This window comes from Boleophthalmus pectinirostris, unplaced genomic scaffold (genome assembly GCF_026225935.1).
Source record: "Boleophthalmus pectinirostris isolate CB_2022bp ecotype Guang Dong unplaced genomic scaffold, ASM2622593v1 HiC_scaffold_13, whole genome shotgun sequence".
Taxonomy (NCBI): Eukaryota; Metazoa; Chordata; class Actinopteri; order Gobiiformes; family Gobiidae; genus Boleophthalmus; species Boleophthalmus pectinirostris.
Genome location: NW_026571036.1, coordinates 11,405,257 through 11,427,211, shown reverse-complemented (window position 1 = coordinate 11,427,211; position 21,955 = coordinate 11,405,257). Strand labels below are relative to the sequence as shown.

At 41.2% G+C, this 21,955-nt stretch overlaps 1 protein-coding gene across 1 annotated transcript in view; it reads right to left on the bottom strand.

Moving 5' to 3' along the window:
- Positions 1 to 21,955, bottom strand: part of sipa1l1 (signal-induced proliferation-associated 1 like 1) — a 253,412-nt gene that overhangs the window by 33,060 nt on the left and 198,397 nt on the right. Inside the window, 5 exon segments of the mRNA XM_055149535.1 lie at positions 3,312 to 3,599; positions 6,168 to 6,343; positions 8,022 to 8,120; positions 18,048 to 18,071; positions 18,073 to 18,628. Of these exon segments, the coding sequence (XP_055005510.1) occupies positions 3,312 to 3,599; positions 6,168 to 6,343; positions 8,022 to 8,120; positions 18,048 to 18,071; positions 18,073 to 18,628 (1,143 nt within the window).

Below are 21,955 nucleotides of genomic sequence, written 5' to 3'. Positions count from 1 at the left end.
TCAGTGCTGCTCTATGTAAATACACAGACACTTTTCTACACCCACTCGTCCTATTGATCAGTCTTGGTTAAAGAGGGGGTATTAACTGCTGGCATATAACATACTTAGATCTCCATGTGACCTTTTATTGTTGCTATAATAAAAAGTAACATGTGTAACAAATGCTAGAACCAATTATAAACATGTTTTATAAGTCCCTATGAAACTACTGCACATCACATCAGGTTTGTGAAGTTGTAGTGTATTGTTTTGTGTCATGCTGTAGGAAAAAGGGTGATGTGAGCTTCTGAGCATAACCGTGTACAGACTCGTACTGCTGATCGTGTGAAGAGTTCTAATAGGGCCTGCTAGATTATTCAAACATGCATAGAGGCCATAATAAAAAACTATAGTGAGGGAACATTATAACACGGTAGAAAGTACCAAAAAAAAAAGACTTCTTAAAGAGTTGAGTGAGACACAGGTGGATTTCACCAGTGACAGTGAAGTGTGACCTCTGACGATGCTGATGAGGAAGCTGATGTGTTACATAAGCAGCTCTTGAGGTTAAAATAAGGCAGCTGTGTGATGTCTGCATCTAATTAAAACGTATTTTAAAGTAAGTATTTTGTCTGATAATCAGGAAGGGTGTGTTAGAATGCAAGTTGGTCAAAGAAAAATAAGTATCAGTGTAGGGAGTAACACGTTATAAAAGTAACGAATTACTGTAATGCGTTGCTTTTTACTGTAATGCAGTAATGTGGCATTACAGGGAAAAATGGTAATATTTTACTTGGTACAAATGTCAGTATCGCGCATTACAGTGCTTTTTTAACCTGGATTGAAGTGGTGGGTTTTTCGTTTTTCTTATACAAATTCAATAAAATCACCGCGGTGTCAGTAATGATATCAGCAGCAGTGAAACGCCATCCTTACGGTTCCGAAAATCGGGACGGGCCCGGTGGTGCACCCACGTAGTCAGGTGACTGCGGGAGAAAGAACTGGCGCAGAGCCCCGTGCTCCAGGAGGCTACTTGAGGGTGAAACCTAATCGCGCTTTGCAGACACCCTGCTCCACGTGCTCGGGGTTCTCTCAGGGGCGGTCCTAGATTCCAAATTCTAGTCCAAGATTAGTCCTAGTTTGGTTCTGGTTTAGTCCTGGTTTAGTCTTGGTTCAGTTCAGTATACGGCGTAAAAATTCTGCATCTTCACTCACTGTTATTTGACAATCAGTGACAGTTATTTTGGTGACAGAAACTTAAAGTGCTGCAATAGTCGTGTAATGTCTTACATTTTAAACACAGTAATATTGTAATGTAACAACTTACTCTGAATTGACAGTAACAAGTGATAAATAACACATTACAGTTTTAAAGTAACTTGCCCAGCAGTGATAAGTACACATGTATCAGAACACTTAATGCATAATGCACATGTTTTTTTCTTATTACAGTTCAAAAAGGAGTGTGAAGAATAAAATGTACTAAATAGCATCCCTGTTGTGAAAAGCGTTTATAAACTGTGTTTAGGTAATTAGGATGCAAAATAACTTTGGACCACTTCAAACCGTTTAAAATGTACTAGTTCTGTTTTTCAGGTTTATAAGACTGTAAAAATCAGGTACAGCCTTTCATTATGTGGCGTCTGTCCCACCCCTTCATCCACGACGGAGAGCAGTGCAGAGTGTTTGTTCAGAGGAAATGCCATCGATTGCTCAGAGCAGCTCAGGTTCCAGCACAGTCTGGAGGAACCACTGATTACATTTAAGCACTTTGAAAAGGGCCTTTGAGGTGATGCGGGTAATAATACCACGTCTATATGACTTAGGTTTCATTTAAAGAAGTCGATTTACAATAAGGACAGTTTCATATTGTGCATGATGCATTTGATTTCAATTAGTTTACAGCAACACTGCGTAACTTTCAAGAGATGGAACATCACCTGCACGATTCCACAGAAACAGAAAGTAACAGTACTTCAGGAACATTCTGTACAGAGATGTTTTATGCCATACTGTGGAATAACATTTCCATGGAAACAAGCGGAAGACCCTCCTGATCAAAAAAAGAGTCAGGTTTGTAGAAACACAAGGACACATGTTTTTCAGTGCAATAAAAACATGAAAAATATTTATATAAAAGCTACATGTAAGGAACTTTTTTTTTCTTATATGGTCATTTTCAGCATTGAATAAGCTTGGTTTGCATGAGTAATGTCAACTTAGATGCTACTTTGTGATTCCTTCATGCCATAGTACTTTTTCTGCAAACTAAAATATATACAACCAGTGCTAAAATCTCATTATTTCCAATCGTAACGTAGCAACCTGGAAAAAAGAAGCAATGAAACCTACTAACAAACTGGACATTTTTTATATTAGAGACTAAAGATCATAAGATTGAAGAGGATTAAAATATAATATCTTCAATGTGACGTTAAAGGTGACCTGAGCAACTTTTCTGAGGGTCCACAATGTACTCGTCTCCATGGAGATGTTATTGCTTTCCCTGAAATGTTCCATGGTATGACTTTAAACATATCCATCGAGCATTTATTCATTACGGGTGTTTCTATGACTCAAAAATACAATAATTCCTTCTGTGAATAGGGGCGACTCTCCACAGATCTGAACTGTAATGTAGCGTACTGCTGTGACCCGCTTGTCTCCCTTGTGATAGATAAATTTAATCTATACTGTGGAACATTCTAGACTAGGCCGGGCAACTAATTGAAATTTGATTGAGATTTTTATTTGTGTGTCAAACGATCTCCAAACTCATATAATCAAGTTGAAATGATTAAGCTTAACAAAGTTTATTTTGGGATATTTTTTATGTGTTATTTTATTTTTTGAATATAGAGATTGTAGAACAGCTGTATATATAGTTTATTTATGTTTTTCTATGCCTTATTTTATGTTCAAAGTATATTTTATTCATTTTATGTGCTCTAAGGTTCATATTTGTAGCCTATATTTGTTTTAAATTTGAAAGTTTTGCGTAAATTATCAATAACAAAGTGTTTTATGAGAGAGAAATGATGGATAAATGCATCGTGTAACTAAAAAAAATAACCGTTTGAATAATCTTGATTTCAATATTGACCAAAATCATGGTGATAATGATTTATTCCATTATCGAGGAGCCCTTTTCTAGACAAACCCATAACATTTCCACGGAGACAAGCTGGCGGCAGAACCTCTACTAGAAATGTTACGACTTGTTACTCAACACAAGGTCCAATATTTTCAAAACCCTGGGCTAAATCAGACCTTCCGTTTATTCCGTTTATTCCAGTACCCCTGTGTGTAAAACATCCTCAAACCGTCATTACCTCTTGGAGTCCAGGGGGCGCCCGTCACTGCTGACACTGCGGGGGATCGCCGCTCCTCTCTCCAGTCTCTCCGCGGACAGAGTCTTGCCCACGGAGCTGCCCAGACTGATGGCCCTGTTGGGGGTGTGGGGCTGCGGGGAGGCGGTCAGGGACTGCTGCGGGCTGCTGGACGTGCGCTGCCACTTGTTGTTGTTGCTGCGGAACGGGAACTTGTACTCGAAGGATCCGCTGTCGTTACTGCTGCTTTTGTATTCGCTCATGGGCAGGCGGTAGAGCTCCGAGCAGCCCCTGTGGAGAGACACGGAGATTAAATGTGTTGGTTTTGCTTTTGAATCCGTGTATCATTCGTTTTTCATTTTCATTCACTATTTTCGTCATTATTTGTCTCCAAAACCAAAATGAAAAAAAAACAGATAATGATTTGTTTTTTCAGTTTTTGAGTTTGTGTTTAAATGAATAATGGGGAAAAAAAAAACGATAACAGCCATTTCCCGTTTCTGTGACTTAAACTGCAATGCTGAACTGAACCAGGACTGAATCGAGACTGAATCAGGACTAAAACATGACTAAACCAGGTCTAAACTAGGACTGAACCAGTACTGAGTGTCGGGATGGGCCCAGAGATGCGCCCGCGTAGACTGTCGGGTGATCAGGATGGGACCAGAACCGGGACCAGACCGGGACAGAAACTGGGAGTGAGACCGGGACAGGGATCAGACTGGGACTGAGACCGGGACTGAGACCGGGACTGAGACCGGGACTGAGACCGGGACTGAGACCGGGACCGAGACCGAGACCGAGACTGAGACCGAGACTGGGACCAGACTAGGACTGAGACCAGGACTGAGACTGGGACAGAGCCCGGGACTGAGACCGAGACTGGGACTGAGACCGGGACTGAGACCGGGACTGAGACCGGGACTGAGACCGGGACTGAGACCGGGACTGAGACCGGGACCAGACTAGGACTGAGACCAGGACTGAGACTGGGACAGAGCCCGGGACTGAGACCAAGACTGGGACTGAGACCAGGACCAGACCAGGACCAGAGACCGGGACTGAGACCGGGACTGAGACTGGGACCAGACCGAGACTGAGACTGGGACTGAGACTGGGACCAGACTAGGACTGAGACCAGGACTGAGACCGGGACAGAGACCGGGCCTGAGACCAAGACTGGGACTGAGACCAGGACCAGACCAGGACCAGACAGGGACTGAGACCGGGACTGAGACCGGGACTAGTTTAGTCCTGGTTCAGTCCTGGTTAAGATCTGGGATCAGTCCGGGTTTAGACCTGGTTTAGACTTTGTTTAGACCTGGTTCAGTTCAGCATTGCAGTTTAAGTCACGGAAACGAGAAACGTCCATTATCTGTTTTTTTCCATTATTCATTTAAACACAAAATCGAAAACTGAAAAAACGAATCGTTATCCATTTTTTCATTTTGGTTTCGGAGACAAATAATGAAGAAAATAGTTTTTTTTTTTTTTTCTTTTTTTGGTTTTGGTTATGATACACGGGCCTTATGAGTACAAGAGTTATACAGACAGATATTAATTCATTCTCACGTTCATTCACTTTGAGCTATTTTCCAATATTTGTTATTTTGGTTAGGCAATATGACGATAAAATATTTGATAGACTGATTTTATGCAACTCTATTGTTTGTATTCTGCCCACTTTTGCTTCTAAATACTACTAAACCACACTTTTCTTTGTGGTGGCACTTCCGGTTGAGCAGCAATCTCATTCATATCAATGGACAATGGAGAAAAGTCGCTAAAATATGAAGTCTGGGAAGCTTTAATCGGCTTTGTTGTCTGTACAAAATTTATTTGCTGTCAAGATCAGCGCCATCCAAAATAACACAACCCCAATGACGAAAGTGGCACCTGCATCTCCTGTTGGTGTGATTGACAGGTGGCTTTAACAGATCACAGTGAAATATGTACTTTCAGAGAAGCCAGTGATAAAAATGTAAAACGTTGTGATTTTTATTTATTTTTTTGGACCACTTCTACGAACCTGCATCAGAATACTTAAATGTTAATCTACTGTATGCTTATTCTATCTGTCTCTATTAAAATAAACAATAAATAAATAATAAATATTAATCGAGTTCTGCACATTTATCAATCTGGAATGGCTCGCAACGCAGAATTTCATCATGAATATTTGGATCTGATTGGTCAACAGCAGAGCAAGCCGAAAAACCTTTGTTACATCCAACTGAGATCTTCCAGGACCAACTTTTAGATTCACAGGGAAAGTCAAAGCCCAAAAGATGTAAGAAAGACATGCAATACCAGTCAAAAGTTTTAGAACACCCTATTTTTTTTCAATTATTTATTGCACCTCAAGTCGTGTAAGTCCAATGAAGAGCTTGAAATGGTACAAAGGTAAAAACTGAAGAGCCAGAGGTTAAAAAAAAGATAAAAGATAAAAGTCTAAGATCTGCCAAAACCTCAGGAAAAAAACAAGATGTAAGCTTGAAAACATGGAGCGTCCAGCAGAGTCTCCAGACTTAAACCCCATCGAGCTGGTTTGGGATGAACTGGACAGACGAGTGAAAGCCAAGAAACCTACAAGTGCCACACATTTATGGGAACTTCTGCAACAGACTTGGGAAGAACTTTCTGAAGAATATTTGATTTCTGTTGTAAAAAGAACGAGCCACGAGTGTGTTCAGCTGTCATATCTGCCAAAGGTGGACACTTTCATGAATCAAAAGTTTAGAATATGTTTTGATCAATAGACATTTAAAAAACTGGAAAAAGTGTGGTGTTCTAAAACTTTTGACCGGTACTATAGGTTGGACTCGTGCTTCTCTGCCTTCAGTCTAAATAAGCCCATACCTGCGTGGAGTGGCGTCCTCGTGCGGTGGGATGATGACCACGCGGACCGCTACGGACGTCCTGAGCAGGTCGATCATCTGCTCGTGTGTCAGCGTCGCCACGGAAACCTTACAGATCTCCACCAATCGGCTGCCCTGCCTGAGCCCGGCCTGCCACGCGTATCCATACGGCTCCACCTGCAAAACACAAACAGGGTTAAGAATAAAAAGATTGTAACTCAAATGCTTCGAGGTAATTCCAGCTACATCTACCAGAATGATCAAAGCTTTAGTCTGTGGTAAAATAACACGGCATTAGTTTTTTGTGATTTAAACAGTAAATTGTCTTCATAATTTCATAATTCACTTCATAATTTATTATTTGAAGTGCCTGTGCAGGATTTTTTCCATTTTTGTTCCAGTACAGTTACCATATTTTTTGGACTTTAAGTCGCTCTGGAGTATAAGTCACACCAGCCAAAAAATGCATAATGAAGAAGAAAAAAAAACATATTTAAGTTGCACCGGACTATAAGTCACACTTTTGGGGGGGAAAATTGATTTGTTAAAATCAGAGACCAGGAAGAAACATTTCATCTTGAAAGGCAAATTATAGTAATAACTAGACTAGGGAAAACAGGCTGAATATGTATGGTATTTGTATTTTAACATAACATATGAACAGTTCTTCAGATAATTATAGCATAAACAACAGAACAAGTTTACCAAACTCTCCATCTCACTCCAAATCATTAAATCCATTGAATTTTTTATCCACAGTGTCACTTCTGAGCAACTGCGCGGCATCCGGACATAAACAGAGCGCCGCTTCCTCTTCTGTGTAGCTGTTGTCAGACTCCGCATCAGTTCCAGTTAGAATAATTCTGGCCTTTCTGAATCCCAACAGGATGGTTTTGATTGTCATTGAATTCCAGGCTTTGTCAATCCATCCAATGACTTTCAGGAAAGTTGCATGTTGCACCCTCCCAGTGTCACAAGTTTCTCGCTCACTCCAAACTTTGTTTCTGCTGCTCGATTACTGTTTTTGGCTGCACGTTTTGCTACTTTCAGCTTGAATTCTGCAAAATATAATTTTCTTTTGGGGGGCATTTGTGTTCAGTCTTCTCAGTCGTCTTTATGTTTGTTTAAATTTAAAAATTTCAGTGGTACAGAAGTAATGGTGCGATCGACTGACATGATACAGACAGAACAGAGGCTCTTTCTGCAGGAGACATGTGCAGTAGAGCCAAATGACAGTGGTACAGGAGTAATAGGAGCAGCAGATACTGAGACACAAGCCTAGAGCCTCTCGCGGCTTCAGCGTGAAAACTTTAATATACAAGTTGCACCAGAGTATAAGTCGCAGGAAACACCCAAACCAACTCATAGTCCAAAAAATACGGTACATTGTAAAAGTAGCTCTTGAGGTCAAAATGAATCTTCTGTGTGCTGTCTGTTAATCATAACACATTTTAGAGAATCAGGAAGTGCGTTATAAGCATGCTAGTTGTTTTTAGTTTTACCATGACAGCAACAGTTAGGAAAGTTGATGCTGGGAATACATTAAGAAAGTGAGGAATAACTTTGGACCATCGCAAAAATTCTAAAATGAGCAAGTTCTGTTTTTCACATTTTTAAAAATCAGATACAACTTTTTTTTTTAAAATACAGACAAGCTATAAAGATATTTTGGCTTGAGTAAGGACTAAGACTCACTCAGCCTCAGCCAATTATTTCAAAACCAGTGCAAAGTAATTCAAGTTGGAACCCACACATGAAGTTAAAACTTAAGAGCTCAAAAATGTGAAAACTATTACCAACAGATGTGAATTCAGTCTCATTTCTATGTTATTTGCGCTAATATAGACTCATTTACCTCTGCAACGATGCCTTCATAGTTCACGTGGAATCCCAGTTGTCCCAGGCCATTCCTCCGCAGGGTCATCTCTGTCGTCTCACATCCCTTGGTCAGATACTGCACAAGAACAAGGCAAAAACACAAAATGAACACAGATTCCTCCACGAACAAGATAATAGTACATTTCATTAGTACAAAATAGGGATGGGTATTCGATTAAATTTTCGATCGTTAGAGAATTAACAATTGATTATCGATGAATCATTATTGTTTTTAATCATCATCATTATTATTACTATCTGCACTACTAATCTGCATAAATAAATTCAACTTTACGACATATAAACCGTAACGACTCTAGAGCCACATCAGCCCGGTTGAGATTATAATGTGTTTAATGCAGTTTTGCGCAACTCTCACAGAAACGAAACTTACAACCGCATGACAAATTTGCATAAATTAAGCAAAGAAAAAAACAGCTCTTGTGGCTGATGCGGCATGACTCAGGTGAATACAGGTTAGTGTGACCATATTTGAGTATTTGAGTTTGTCAAAACCAGGACACCGTACGGGGGGAGGGAGGTGGGGACATTGCGCGACTCTCACCTGGCAAAACTTTTTCCCACTGGACACCGAAACATATGTGCTGCTTTGTACACTGTGCACATGGACTCACACTTGTCCCGAACGCAACGGAAAGTGTGGAATTTCTTGTACAAGTCATCGTTAAATACACATTTGCGCTTCGGTACGCTGCAGACTGACCGAATGTTTGTGTTTCGCTCCTTCTGAGTGCAGAGACACATGTACAGACCCCTGTTTGGTCACGCTACGCACAGCAACCTACATTCGGTTTGTCGATTAAAATGAACGTAATCGATGAAATCCTTAATGATCAAATATCGGTTAATCGACTAATCATGCCCATCCCTAGCACAAAGATCATTAGTAGTCCAATGAGGTTCATTTGGTCTTCTGATATTTTATGTTATTAGATTATTTTTTCAGACCAAGAGTTTGTTTTCATACCTGACAGTTTTAGTCTTCCTCAGAGTGGCCTCGTGATGTTGCTGTGAAATCTCGCTCAGCTGATTTATACAGGTTTTGGCGCCGTCTTTCTACTGGTGAAGGCAGTATCCCATGTGTGAGAGTAAAACAGCCCCTCTCGTCCCGGTTTACAGTTCTGTGGGCACGTTTCTGTATTTCGATTAATCCAGCGAAATTTTTTCACTCTCACACACCTTGGATACTGTCCTGAGGAAGTCTGACTGCAGATGGCGCTGTCGTCCTGCCTCCGCCGGTACGAAGACGGCGCCAAAACCTGTTTAAATCAGCCGACCAGACACGTCACAGCAACATCACGAGACCAGATCTGAAGAAGACCGCGAGTGAGCAATCGAAACTGTCAGGTATGAAAACAAACTCTTGGTCTGAAAAAAGAACCTAATAACATAAATATGATTAGTAACTGTAGAGATCCAGTAAGGGAAAGCTTGGGTAACCTGACTCTTCATTCGTTTAAAGATGCATTATCGAAACATTCTCACATACCAAGAAATGAAACTCTACTTATGGAGTGGGTCAATCGAGTCTATCTGGACATTTCCTATCAAGAGCACATTCACGGAGAGTTTGAGGATAGCTCAGAGACTCAACTAAAAGCCTTTCTAAAGGAGGAGAAATTTAGGCGTGTAAATAAAGCCCTGAAACTCAGACAAAAGAAAGGTCTAGCCAATAAAAGATGCTATAATGTTGTTTCACTTGAAAATCAGCCGGAGTGTGTCTATGGTTGTCGGGAACTCCTACATCCAGAGGCTTTTTTGCTTCTTCTGTCCAATTTTACTGACCTTCGCCTGCACTGCCTCTGCTCTTCTGATGATAACGAACAAGAAAAGACAAAAGAAAATGTAAAACGAAATGAAAAAGACACGTCTGATCGTGAGTTGTTGTGTGTATTGTAGAGTCGCCTGATTATGCTGTTAGATGAAGATGTTTATTTAATTCAATGGAGTGTAATTTAAGGCCATCAAAGAATTTTCTGTGTGTAACTTAGTAGGCAAACAGTAAGAAAGCACAGCAAAAATCTGAATTTGTTTCTCTTAGTGAAACTATCAATTTTAAAAGTCCTATATGGCGCGAAATTGACGAAACTGTGAGCTTTCAGTCATGTTAGAATGATTCTGATGATGATGATGAACAGCAAAAGACAAAAGAAAATGTAAAACGAAGTGAAGAAACCACCTCTCCTGAAGAATCCACATCAAATATATAATCATAACAACAGATTAGAAGTGGAAAACACACTAAAATTTAATGGTTGACACCAGCAGGCCAAGTTACAAGCCAGATCTGTGGAGAGGTGACCCCACTCAGTAAGTTTTTCAAAGACATTTATTAACACTAAAACACCTGTAGCGGAATAAATGCAGCAGAGAAGTTTAATGGCATATGGTGAAAAAGTCCATGAAAACAGCCCGCACTACTGTAATTCTAAAGCTTTTTATTGTTTGATCAGGAAGTGTGTGGTTAGCATGAGAGTTTCTAGCTTTACAGAGATGGTAAAACTACTATCTGGGTTTTATTATCTGGTCTCTGGGAGTTGTAGAAACCGCTTATAAACTAATAAATGCAACAAAAAATAAGGAATCACAATGGAGACAAGAAGGTGGCAGATCTTCCACTAGAAAAGTTACATAGTGCATCTTTAAAAGGCCCTGTACTTGATGTTTTTACCCCAAATATTTGAGCAAAATGTGTCTTGCTCCAGTACAGATAGATTTTATAAGCCAATCTTGAGGTCAAAATGTACGCTGTGTACTGTCTGCATCTAATTATAAAGCGTTTTATTGTCAGATCATCAGGAAGTGCGAAGTTAGCATGCTAGTTGTTGTTTGCTTCAGTCCGAAAGTTGAGAAAAATGCTTATAAACTCATCGAGGTGAATAATTGGAACGCTGTAAGGACTCGTTTTGGACCAAAAGTTAAAAATTAAAAACGAGTTCTTTTCACGTTTTTAAGACGGTAAAAATCAGGTAGAGCGAATTTAACAAGCAAACTGACAAACTCAAGTCGATAAATGTGTCTGCAGTCTGGCACCCGATATGAATGGCTATGTTGCGTTGGCCTCTGCAGCACACAGCAGCCAGAATAAAGTACAAACAAGAAAAAAAAAAAGGAAAAAAATCTAGCGAGAAACCTCCACACGCCCAAGGCCAGAGAGCCGCTGTCCTTGGCACAAAGCTCCTTCGAATGATTGAAGATAATGGCCAGAGGAACTGAAAACTGAAAATGGAGATGGTGACGATTTTGATGTGTGTTCTGAGACTTCTTGGACTTGCGGCTTAACTAATAATAAAATAATGAAATATACTCGGGGGAAGACAGATTTTCTCAATTACTTCTGAGTAGTTCTTATAAGTTCATTAGTAAGTTTATAAGTGAGACTGCTTAAACTGTTCTGCATTTGTACAAACATTTTCTGATCGAGGGAACACCACTTATATAAATGTTATTGCCATGTCTAGAATGTTCCACAGTATGACATTAAAGAGGTGGTATTACACTTCTATGGGGTAGTAATTGCCAACACATAACATATTTCGATCACCATGTTACCGTTTATTGTTCTAAAAATACTATATTTGCCAAAAACAATACATTAACGTGATTCATTTGTTTCAGTTTCATTTTTGAAGCTCTAATACCCCCTCCCCTTTGCTCTCCATGCTATGTCACTCCCCCTTCAGAGCGCTATCTCAACGCCTCCTTGCGTTTGTGACCCCCTCCCCTCTCATGTTGTCTCATTGAATACAGAGACGCCCAAAACCAGTCCGGAGGATATAAAACTCATCTCAAAAAAGGACAATTGGCTCCGTTATATGGAGATATTTCGGTTTTAAGGCGTCGGACAAACAACAACATAAAGGTGTCTACTGCCGTGAAAGCTACTACCACCACGAACCTTTTCCACCATTTATAGACAAGATAATCAGCAGCACATCCTCCGTCACAGAGAAAACCATAGATCCATGGAGAGAACATGTATATTCCACTAAGTCCTGTCCTGACAAGTAGTGAACTGCTTTTTTCAAGTGCAGCTGCATCTTGCCAGCTCTCACTGTGGCAGGTCGGGTCAGAGTCCTGCACCAAGGTACCATCGGGTACCCGCGGACTTAAAAGAGAGAGAGCACCCTGAGCACGCGGACCGGGGTGTCAGTAAAGATCGGACGACGGCTGCTTTTACCTCCGTGCGGCGCAGAGTTCTACACGGATCCTTTCGCCTGTGGTTACCCAACCTGGTCTGCGTGGGCACACCTTGGTCCTGGGTTAGTCCTGGATTAGTCCTGGGTTAACACGGGTGTTAATGGGTGGAATGTTAACGGGTCCGGGCGGTTGCGGGGCTCTAAAAATGGACCCGTGCAGGACTCTGAGTCGGGTCACATTGGTCACGTGCGGTTATCGCGGTGGGCCTCTTAGTACCGCGGTGATTAAATATTGCAATTATTGCGACAGCCCTATTTGTATACAGGGATTTGTTTTTGCAGTAGTTTTGGGGGGTTATTTTTCCTGTACAAACATCGAGATATAGCGAAACATACCAAGGTTCTTTTTTGCTCCACATCACCCAGCCCCGTGTATGTATTGTCGCGTGGGAGTGGGTGAAGCGGACATGTGGGTGAGGTCTTGGACATAATCGTACAAATTGTAAGGAAGTAGAAAGGTCCAAAAAAATCTATTTTGCATAATGCCCTCTCTTTAAACTTATCAATGGTCTTAATGGAAATAAGGAAATGACTCTACTAGGGAAGTTACAGATCAGATCTATGGAGAGTATTTTTCAGCAATATTAAATCAATAAAAAACAAAGGCTATACACGTTTAGCTCCATTCTAGGCAAAGTAATAACATCTCCACAGAAACAAGCAAATGGCAGAACCCCGGCACAAAAGTTACACAGCGGCGCTTTAAGTATGTCAAAACAATCTGGATGAATATAGTAACATCTAGCAGCTCTCACTACTGCGCGAGGTTCTGTTCTCATTTGAATGTATGTGGGCCATCAAGGTTACATAAACATAACAGGCTCATCTTGCAGGCATATAGACAGACTGACGCTTTGAAGGAGCTCGCTGGGGAACTGTTTTAAAGCACTAATCATTACATAAGAAAACACCTTTTTTTTTTCATCTAAGTCGCTGCCATGGAAACAGCTAAGGAAAAAGAACAAGCTAGCAGCCTTCCCTTCCCTTCCCTTCGCTCGGCGTGTGTGTAGGTGTATGTGAGCATGTCCTCGGCGAAAAATGAAACTAAACCTTAAAAATTCGCAAGATATGAATGGCCCGGTAATGAGAGCAGACAATAACGTGCAAATTGAGAGCGGGGAGAGAAACAGAGCAAATGATCGTCACCGAGTTTGGTTACTTAAGTCATTACGCTCTAATGGCATTGAAAAGGCAACAATTACGGGAATAAGGAGACGGGGTTCTGGTTGTATATTGTCGAGTCGCCTGATTATGCTATTAATAAAGATGTTTATTTAATTGAATGTAATGTAATGTAATTTAAGGCCATCTAAGAATTTCCTGTGTGTAACTTAGTAGGAAAACCGCACGAAAGCACAGCAAATATCTGAATTTATCGTAACACTTAAGTTTAGGAACCATATATTAATATCTAGATAAAAGTAAAATGCATAATAAGTGCCTAATTACATCTTTGTTAGAATTTTAAAAGTACTTTCAATGCGTTTTTGTCTAAGGCTGCATTTTGCAAGTATTAAGCCATGAACTATTTTCTTCCCATTACAGTATTTTGGATTATAATAAATGTTTTTGTACATACAAGGCAATCTTAACAAGCGTTAATAAGTGTTAGATAAATGCCAACTAACAGCTAATTAACATACCAATTGGCACTTAGTTAGAGATTAAAATGTGGTCTCTAAACTAAAGTGTCACTGAATTTATTTCCCTTGGTAAAACTATTAAGGTTAAAGGTCCTATATTGCGTGAAATTGACTCTTTTGAGCTTTATTATAATTTTGTTATCTCCTCCAAAACAAACCTGGAGTTGTGTTTTGTTTCGTTCACACATGTTTGAGTAACTCTTTAATATTAGGCTATGTTCAGACTGCAGGGCTTAATGCTCAATTCGGATTTTCTATTGAAATCTGTTTTTTTTGCGAGGTCGTTCACATTTCCAATTAAATGCGACTTGTATGTGATCTCCAGTGTGATTTTAAAACGGTGCAAAAGTGTCCCACATGCACATTGGAGGACACGTGCTCAGTGTTGACTAAAGTCGCCTAAACACAGACGAGCACATCGAGTACCTGGCAATTTTAAAGTTGCTGTGGTACCGGAGCCAGAACTTGTACAGCTTATTTGTTTTAAGGAGAAGATTGAGAAGGACTAAACCGGTCTCAGTCCCGGTCTGGTCCTGGCCTCAGTCCTAAACCAGGTCTAAACCAGGTCTAAACCAGGTCTAAACCAGGTCTAAATGAACCAGGACTGAACCAGGACTGAACCAGGACTGAACCAGGACTACACCAGGACTACACCAGGACTAAACCGGTCTCAGTCCCACTCTGGTTCTGGTCTGGTCCCGGTCTGGTCTCAGTCCTAAACCAGGACTAAACCAGGACTAAATCAGTACTAAACCAGTACTAAACCAGTACTACACAGGACTACCCAGGACTACACCAGGACTACACCAGGACTACACCAGGACTGAACCAGGACTGAACCAGGACTGAACCAGGACTACACCAGGACTAAACCGGTCTCAGTCCCACTCTGGTTCTGGTCTGGTCCCGGTCTGGTCTCAGTCCTAAACCAGGACTAAACCAGGACTAAACCAGGACTACACCAGGACTACACCAGGACTACACCAGGACTACACCAGGACTACACCAGGACTACACCAGGACTACAAAGGTCTCAGTCCCACTCTGGTTCTTGTTTGGTCCTGGTTTGGTCTCGGTCTCAGTCCTACACCAGGACTAAACCAGGACTAAACCAGGACTAAACCAGGACTGAACCAGGACTAAACCAGGACTGAACCAGGACTGAACCAGGATTGAACCAGGACTGGAACCAGGACTGAAACCAGGACTGAACCAGGACTGAACCAGGACAGAACCAGGACTGAACCAGGACTGAACCAGGACTGAACCAGGACTGAACCAGGACTGAACCAGGACAGTCTACGCAGGTGCACCACTGGGCCCATCCCGACACTTCTGGGTCAGTCCTGGTCTGGCCCTGGCCTCAGTCCCAGTCTCAGCCCTAAACCAGGACTAAACCAGTGAAGTAGGAGTGTGGGGACGGGCCCGGAGGTGCGCCTGCGTAGACAGTCGGGTGATCAGGACACCGGGACCAGACCAGTACCAGTACTAATCAAAAAATTAAATGATCAAAAGATAAAGACACTATACTAAATTTATGATAACAAAACCATTTTCATACCAGCACCAAAGTTTTCTTGGTATAAAGAGTGGAAATAACAAACTGTCTCTCTGTTTTTCTAATTGTCCTCATCATCGCTGTAAAAATATGGAAAAATCTTGACAAATTTTACACTATTTTTGAACAGAGAAATTGATCAAGCCTGTCAGCAACACTAAAAGTCTAAGGCACAGGTGTCAAACATAAGGCCCGGGGGCCAGATCCGGCCCTCCAAGACCTTTAATCAGGCCCTCAGCTGACTTTCTACTAAAATATTTTACTGATATTTTCTATTAAAATATTGTTAATTTTCTGTGGTGTTTATCACAGCAGCGTCTCCAGCGTCTCTGTACGTGGCCCCTCCCACCAGAGCAGCACAAATGAAGACTTGTCTCTTTCCAAACGCTCTTAAAGGACGATCGTTTTGACTGTTGACCGTCACCCTCATCAGAAAAATGTCCAACATGAGAAAAGTGGAGCCGAGTGCAGGATTTTACAAGAAAAATTGACTTATTCCTGTTTACAAACAAGTTCATGTTAAAACTTTGTGTTGAAATTGTATTTTTCTTAAAGTTTCAGGTTGTTCATAATATTATAATATTTTGTAAAAGAAAGAGTTCATCAATTAAAAAAGATTTCTGTAATAGATTTGTGTTTCTCTGCACAAATACTTTGAACTTATTGTTATTTTTGGGTTTATATGACATGAGTTTTCTGATCCGGACACTTTGGATCAAAGTAGGTTGGATACAGCCCCCGGACCAAAATGAGTTTGACACCCCTGGTCTAAGGTATGCTTTCATGGGTAACAAGCTCCATAAAATGTACTTTACTCCATTTTGTACATTGTCTTGGGTTTTCAGACCTTCTAAAAACTCATGTGGTTAGATTTCCATATGCATGCTGCGCGTTGCCGTGGTAACTCTGATCCCCAGCGCACAGAAATCAATCAATCAATACTTCAAATTTGGGCTGTGTTGTGAACGAGAGCGACGGAGAAGAACAGTGGGACAGTTTTTGTTTGTACGAGTCCAGCAATTGTTTAAATGTGTGTGTCGATACTGTTGATTTCTTGTTAAAGTATTTGTTTGTTATTAGGGTTTTTGTTCTGTTTGAGTTAAGGATGTTTAACAGTTAAAACTCATTTGGACTGTGCTGAATTGCTACCAAAGACACGTCACCTTATATTATCTGTTGACGTTATGATTTAATATAATGTTGATACTTTGCCGCTCTTGTCATCAACACTGGCAGGGGGATAAAACTAACATGAGGCACTGCTCTGTCTGAAGCTCCGTTACTCAAGTTAGACTTTATTAATCTTTCTTCAACACAGTCTGACCATCTGATACTGGTATTGGATATCGGTGCAAATACTGGAAAAAAAAAAAAAAGCTGGATTGGATCTCGGCTTTCAAATATCGGTCCGGTCGATATCCTGGTTGAACACGAACATTGTTGTAATAAGACTGGTCGTAGTCGGCCCAGAAACTTTTATTTACACAAACCTGTTCTGTGGTTATTTCAGAGATAAACAACTACTACATATCACATCTGGATAAATTCTGTCTTATTTTATTTTTGTTTAAAGCAAAGAAGAATCTGTACTGGTACTGGCTTTTAATACAGTGTGAATTGTGAGGTCCTCTGTGTCTTTTATTTATTTACTTTATTTATTTATTTATTGTTTTTATCTATGAAGGAAGTCTGGGAGTTCCTGCTTAGACTGCTGCCCCCGCGTCCCAGACCCGGATAAGCGGAAGAAAATGGATGGATGGATGTTTTTATCTATTTTAAAGTACTGCTTTTATACAATGATTTTATTATTTTTGTTCATTATTATTATTATTTTATTTACAGATTTTTTTAAGTAATTGTTTTACATTGTAACTGCACTATGTAAAGCACTTTGGAAACTGTCTTGTTTATAAAATGTGTCATACAAATAAAGTTGGACTGGATTGGTATCGGCTGATATTGAGTATTGGCAGATACTTTAAGCTATAGTATCGAAATCTGTATCAGAACTGAAAAGGCGGGATTGGTCGGTGCATCTCTAATTATAATTTCAAGATAAATAACATTAGCCAACAGTTTTCCGTTAGTCATGCTCATCAAAAAATCAAACACAGGGTTCCCGCTCTTTTTCACTGACAAAATTTCAAAACTTTTCCATGACTTTTTAATGATCAAAACTGAATTTTCCATGACTTTACAGCACCTACATGTGTAGAATTGATCAGACTTTTAGGGATAAATATGAAATGTTAACTCTTTCCACTCACCTTATGGTTTGGTTTAATCATAATAGCCTAATGATAACTTAACAGAACGCTGTAGTAACGTGAAAGAGATTCCATGACTTTTCCAGGACTTCCATGACCGTGGGAACCCTGCAAACAACTAAATGTGATGATAAACCTTTTTTTTTTTTCTTATAACATATTTGAGAGTGTTTGCTAATGTGTGTATTGTCACTACAGAAGCTGCTGAACATTCTGCCATAGACATCCATGCACTACGTCTATGTCATACTGAAGCTGAACCATATTACTGGGCTATAGATGGTCGTAATGTCATGGAGACCTTGTGTTATTTACCTCGAGCCTCTTGATGACCTCCTTTGAAATCCTCCGTGTTGTTACTGACGCTGCGCAGGGACAGACACTCCCCCCTCTCGTAGAAGATCTTCAGGGAGGCGGGGTTAGTCAGCGTCCAGCCAATCACGTCCTTCGTCGCGCAGTTGAACACCACCTCCTTCGCCTCTTGATCCAGCACGATTATAAAGTCATTGGACACGGCCAGGAGCGCGTCCAGTTCCCCTCCGGTGCTGTGGTCTTCGGCGTGCACCTGCCAAGTCACCGCCCCCAAACTCCTCAGCTCCGCCCCCTGGTACGGTCTGGTCTTCTCTTTCTTCTTGTGAGCCAGAGAAATGAAGGGGAACTTGCCCGAGGGGTCGATGGGGGTGCTGGTGGTGTGGCGTTCGGCGAGGTCGCGTAGGTACTCCTGCCGGGTGCGCGTTGCCATGGCGCAGAACTTGTTGGATTTGTGGGCGGCGTTCTCGGCGTTGATGACCTTCGCCAGCAGGAAGTCCCGGAACACGGAGGACTTGGGGAAGGTGACGTTCTCGGGGATGGGCGGGCCGAAGGAGGGCATGTCTTTGGAGCGGGTGACGGCGACGCTGGGAGGAAAGAGACAAAGAATGTAAGTGTATGATACATACAATAAGAAAACAATATAGTTACATAATGTTGTACAAGTAGTTTATACCGTATTTTTCGAACTGTAAGGTGCAATAAGTTAAAAAAAAACACTTGAGACTGATCCCTTAGCCCATAACAATTTAAGTTTGTTTTTTTATTTCCTACGAGGAGGTAATGATGTGTTTAATGCAGCTTTGTGTACATTTGTTTACGTTTTACAAAATCAGAACTCTCCAGGTGGGTGGAGAGTCTCTGCCTGTGGAGGAGTTCAAGTATCTCGGGGTCTTGTTCACAAATGAGAGGAGGATGGAGTGTGAGATTGACAGGTGGATCGGTGCAGCATCTGCAGTAATGCGGTCGCTTTATTGGACCGTTGTGGTCAAGAGGGAGCTTAGCCGAAAGGTAAAGCTCTCAATTTACCGGTCAGTCTACGTTCCCACCCTCACCTATGGTCATGAGCTCTGGGTAATAACTGAAAGGACGAGATCGCGGATACAAGCAGCCGAAATGAATTTCCTCCGCAGGGTGGCTGGGCGCTCCCTTAGAGATAGGGTAAGGAGCTCAGTCACACGGGAGGAGCTCGGAGTAGTATCGCTGCTCCTCCATTTTGAGAGGAGCCAGTTGAAGTGGCTCGGACATCTGTTCCGGATGCCTCCTGGATGCCTCCAGGACACACTGGAGGGACTATGTCTCTGGGCTAGCCTGGGAATGTCTCGGGATTCCCCCGGAAGAGCTGGAGGAAGTGTGTGTGGAGAGGGAAGTCTGGAGGCCCTTCTCAGACTCCTGCCCCCGTAACCCGACCACGGATAAGCGGAAGAAAATGGAATGGAATGGAAAATCAAAACTTAAAACCACATGGCAAATTTGCATAAACTATAAGCGTTGAAAAAACTGCTCGCTCCTTGTGTGCTGATGTGGTCAGCTTCTGTTGGACTAAAGGACACGACTCAGTGAAATATGTGTTCTTTCTGCGACAAAGGCGATGGTGACAGTGTGCGTTGAGTCGACACAGAACTATGCTTCCCACTTTACTCCACGAGGCTCCTGACTACAGTAGCCTTAATGCTCCGACAATCCATGAAGCGGTGTGGCTTCGTAGCTTACCAAAGTCGTACTAAAACATTGACAGATTTTTGAGTGCCGTGTGCCACATATGATCAGTTTGAGGTCAGTAAGCACAACCAGAATTAATACATAATTAAATACATTAATTCGATATAATGTGACAGTTCACGATATTATTGTGAGACTTTTGACGATACAATATCACGATATTTCAGTTATTGTTACATCCCTAGTCCACATATATCCTTTTCATCATATAATCTATCGGGTATTTACTTTAACTCACCAGTAGATAACAATATTTTTTTGGTCAATGTGCTGCCTAAAGAATATGAGAATATGCACTTTATTTGAACATTTTAGTGAGAAACTGCATAAAAACTGACTATGCAGCTCTCTTATAAGATTGTAAAAAAAAAAAAAAAAAAAAAGAAGGGCCGTGGGGGAGATTGTTGTAAAGTAATTCAATAAAATAATCAGCAGAGTTTATCGACGATCTATGTGCTCTGGATTCTAAGCAATCAATATGGGCACTGGCCATGAAAAAATAAATCAATAAATCAAATAATAATCGGCCGATCTCTAGTTACTAATGTCTCTAACACTGTAGTTTTCAGCTAAAACAGTTACCACATGGATCACACATGAGGAATTTCACGGAGGCCCTGAGAAAGTTTCAACCTTTTTCTTCTTTTCAGAAAGATTTTAGAAAAAATGAATGGAAATTTAGTTCTGTAACCAAGAAGTGGGTGGTATCTGTTAGGCTTCATTCCTTCTCTGCATATTTGTATATTTGTTTACATCCTTTGCTAAATCATTTCAATCCATCTGAAAGTGTCCAGAGTCAAGGTCACTATTTCATCTGCAGAGGCTTGTTGGTCACTCCCTAACAGACTAAACTTTGAGTAAGCCTGTGGTATGCAGATCAGAGGCAGCGTGGACTGTCTGGTATGTGAAGAACTCCACAGAGCGCAGTGAAGAGGAAGCTGAGGAGGGAGAGGGGAATGCCACGCAGATCCTGTCCAAAACATCCCACTGAGAAAAATCCTGCAAGTGCTTTAGGACATTTACCCTGAGCTATATCCAATGAATTTAAAGGTCTTATATCACACAAAATTGATTCTTTTGAGCTTTAAGCCATGTTATAATGTTTTTACCTCCTCAATAACAAAACCGCAGTTGTGTTTTGTTTAATAAATCCTGGTTTTATTAGACTGTTTACATCTCCAAAGCTCAAATTGCTCTGTCCCATCGTCCCACGTAGCGGTAGTTTTCAAGTTAACAGATACCTTTTACGTTTAATTCAATAGAGATTGGCAATTCCAGATGATTCTAGTGAAGGTGTATGGAGTGTAAAAACACAGCTGAACTCTTTGGCTACGTTCAGACTGCAGCCTGAAGTGACCCAATTCCGATTTTTTGGCCCCTATGTGACTTGTATCTGATATTTTAATGACAGTCTGAATGACACAGATCTGATTTTTTCAAATGTGACTCAGGACACTTGGATATGTGCTCCTAAAACCGATACATATCTGATCTTTTGACATGCGACTTCAGTGTGAACGGCCAAAGTGCATTCATCCACCTACACGTTATCAACAAGCCACAAATGTCATTATTCTGCACTGAAGTAGGCGAAAATTGTTAATGAACTCCGTGTCACTGAAGCGACGCATCGTCACTCACCACTCTTGGCTACGTCTCCGCATCCACACGTTCCTTTCAACGGACGTTACTGCCACTGCTCCACAAACGCCACGGCCAAAAACCTCGTCCTTCTCCTTCTCAATCTCCTCCTTAAAACAAGTAAGTTGTTCATGTTCGGGCTCCGGTACGAGAGGAACTTTAAAATCTCCAGGTGCTCAATGCTCGCGTCCATGTTTGGACAACTTCCGTAAACACAGAGCACGCTCGCTGCGGTTGACGTCGTCGTGTCCTCCAATGCACATGTGGGACACTTTTGGGGCTTTTACTGTTCACACTGGAGTCACATACAAGTCGCATTTAATTGGAAATGTGAACGACCTCGCAAAAACATCAGATTTCACAAAAAAATCAAAATTGAGCATTAAGCCCTGCAGTCTGAACGTAGCCTTTGTGTATTATAACATGACATCACAAGGTGGAACAGGGTGTTTGTGGCGGGTTTGTGAGTTAAACATGCGTGAATGAAACAAAACAAAGCGCAAGGTCTGCTGCATAATATAGGCCTTTTAAGTTATTGCTACGCCAAGTAT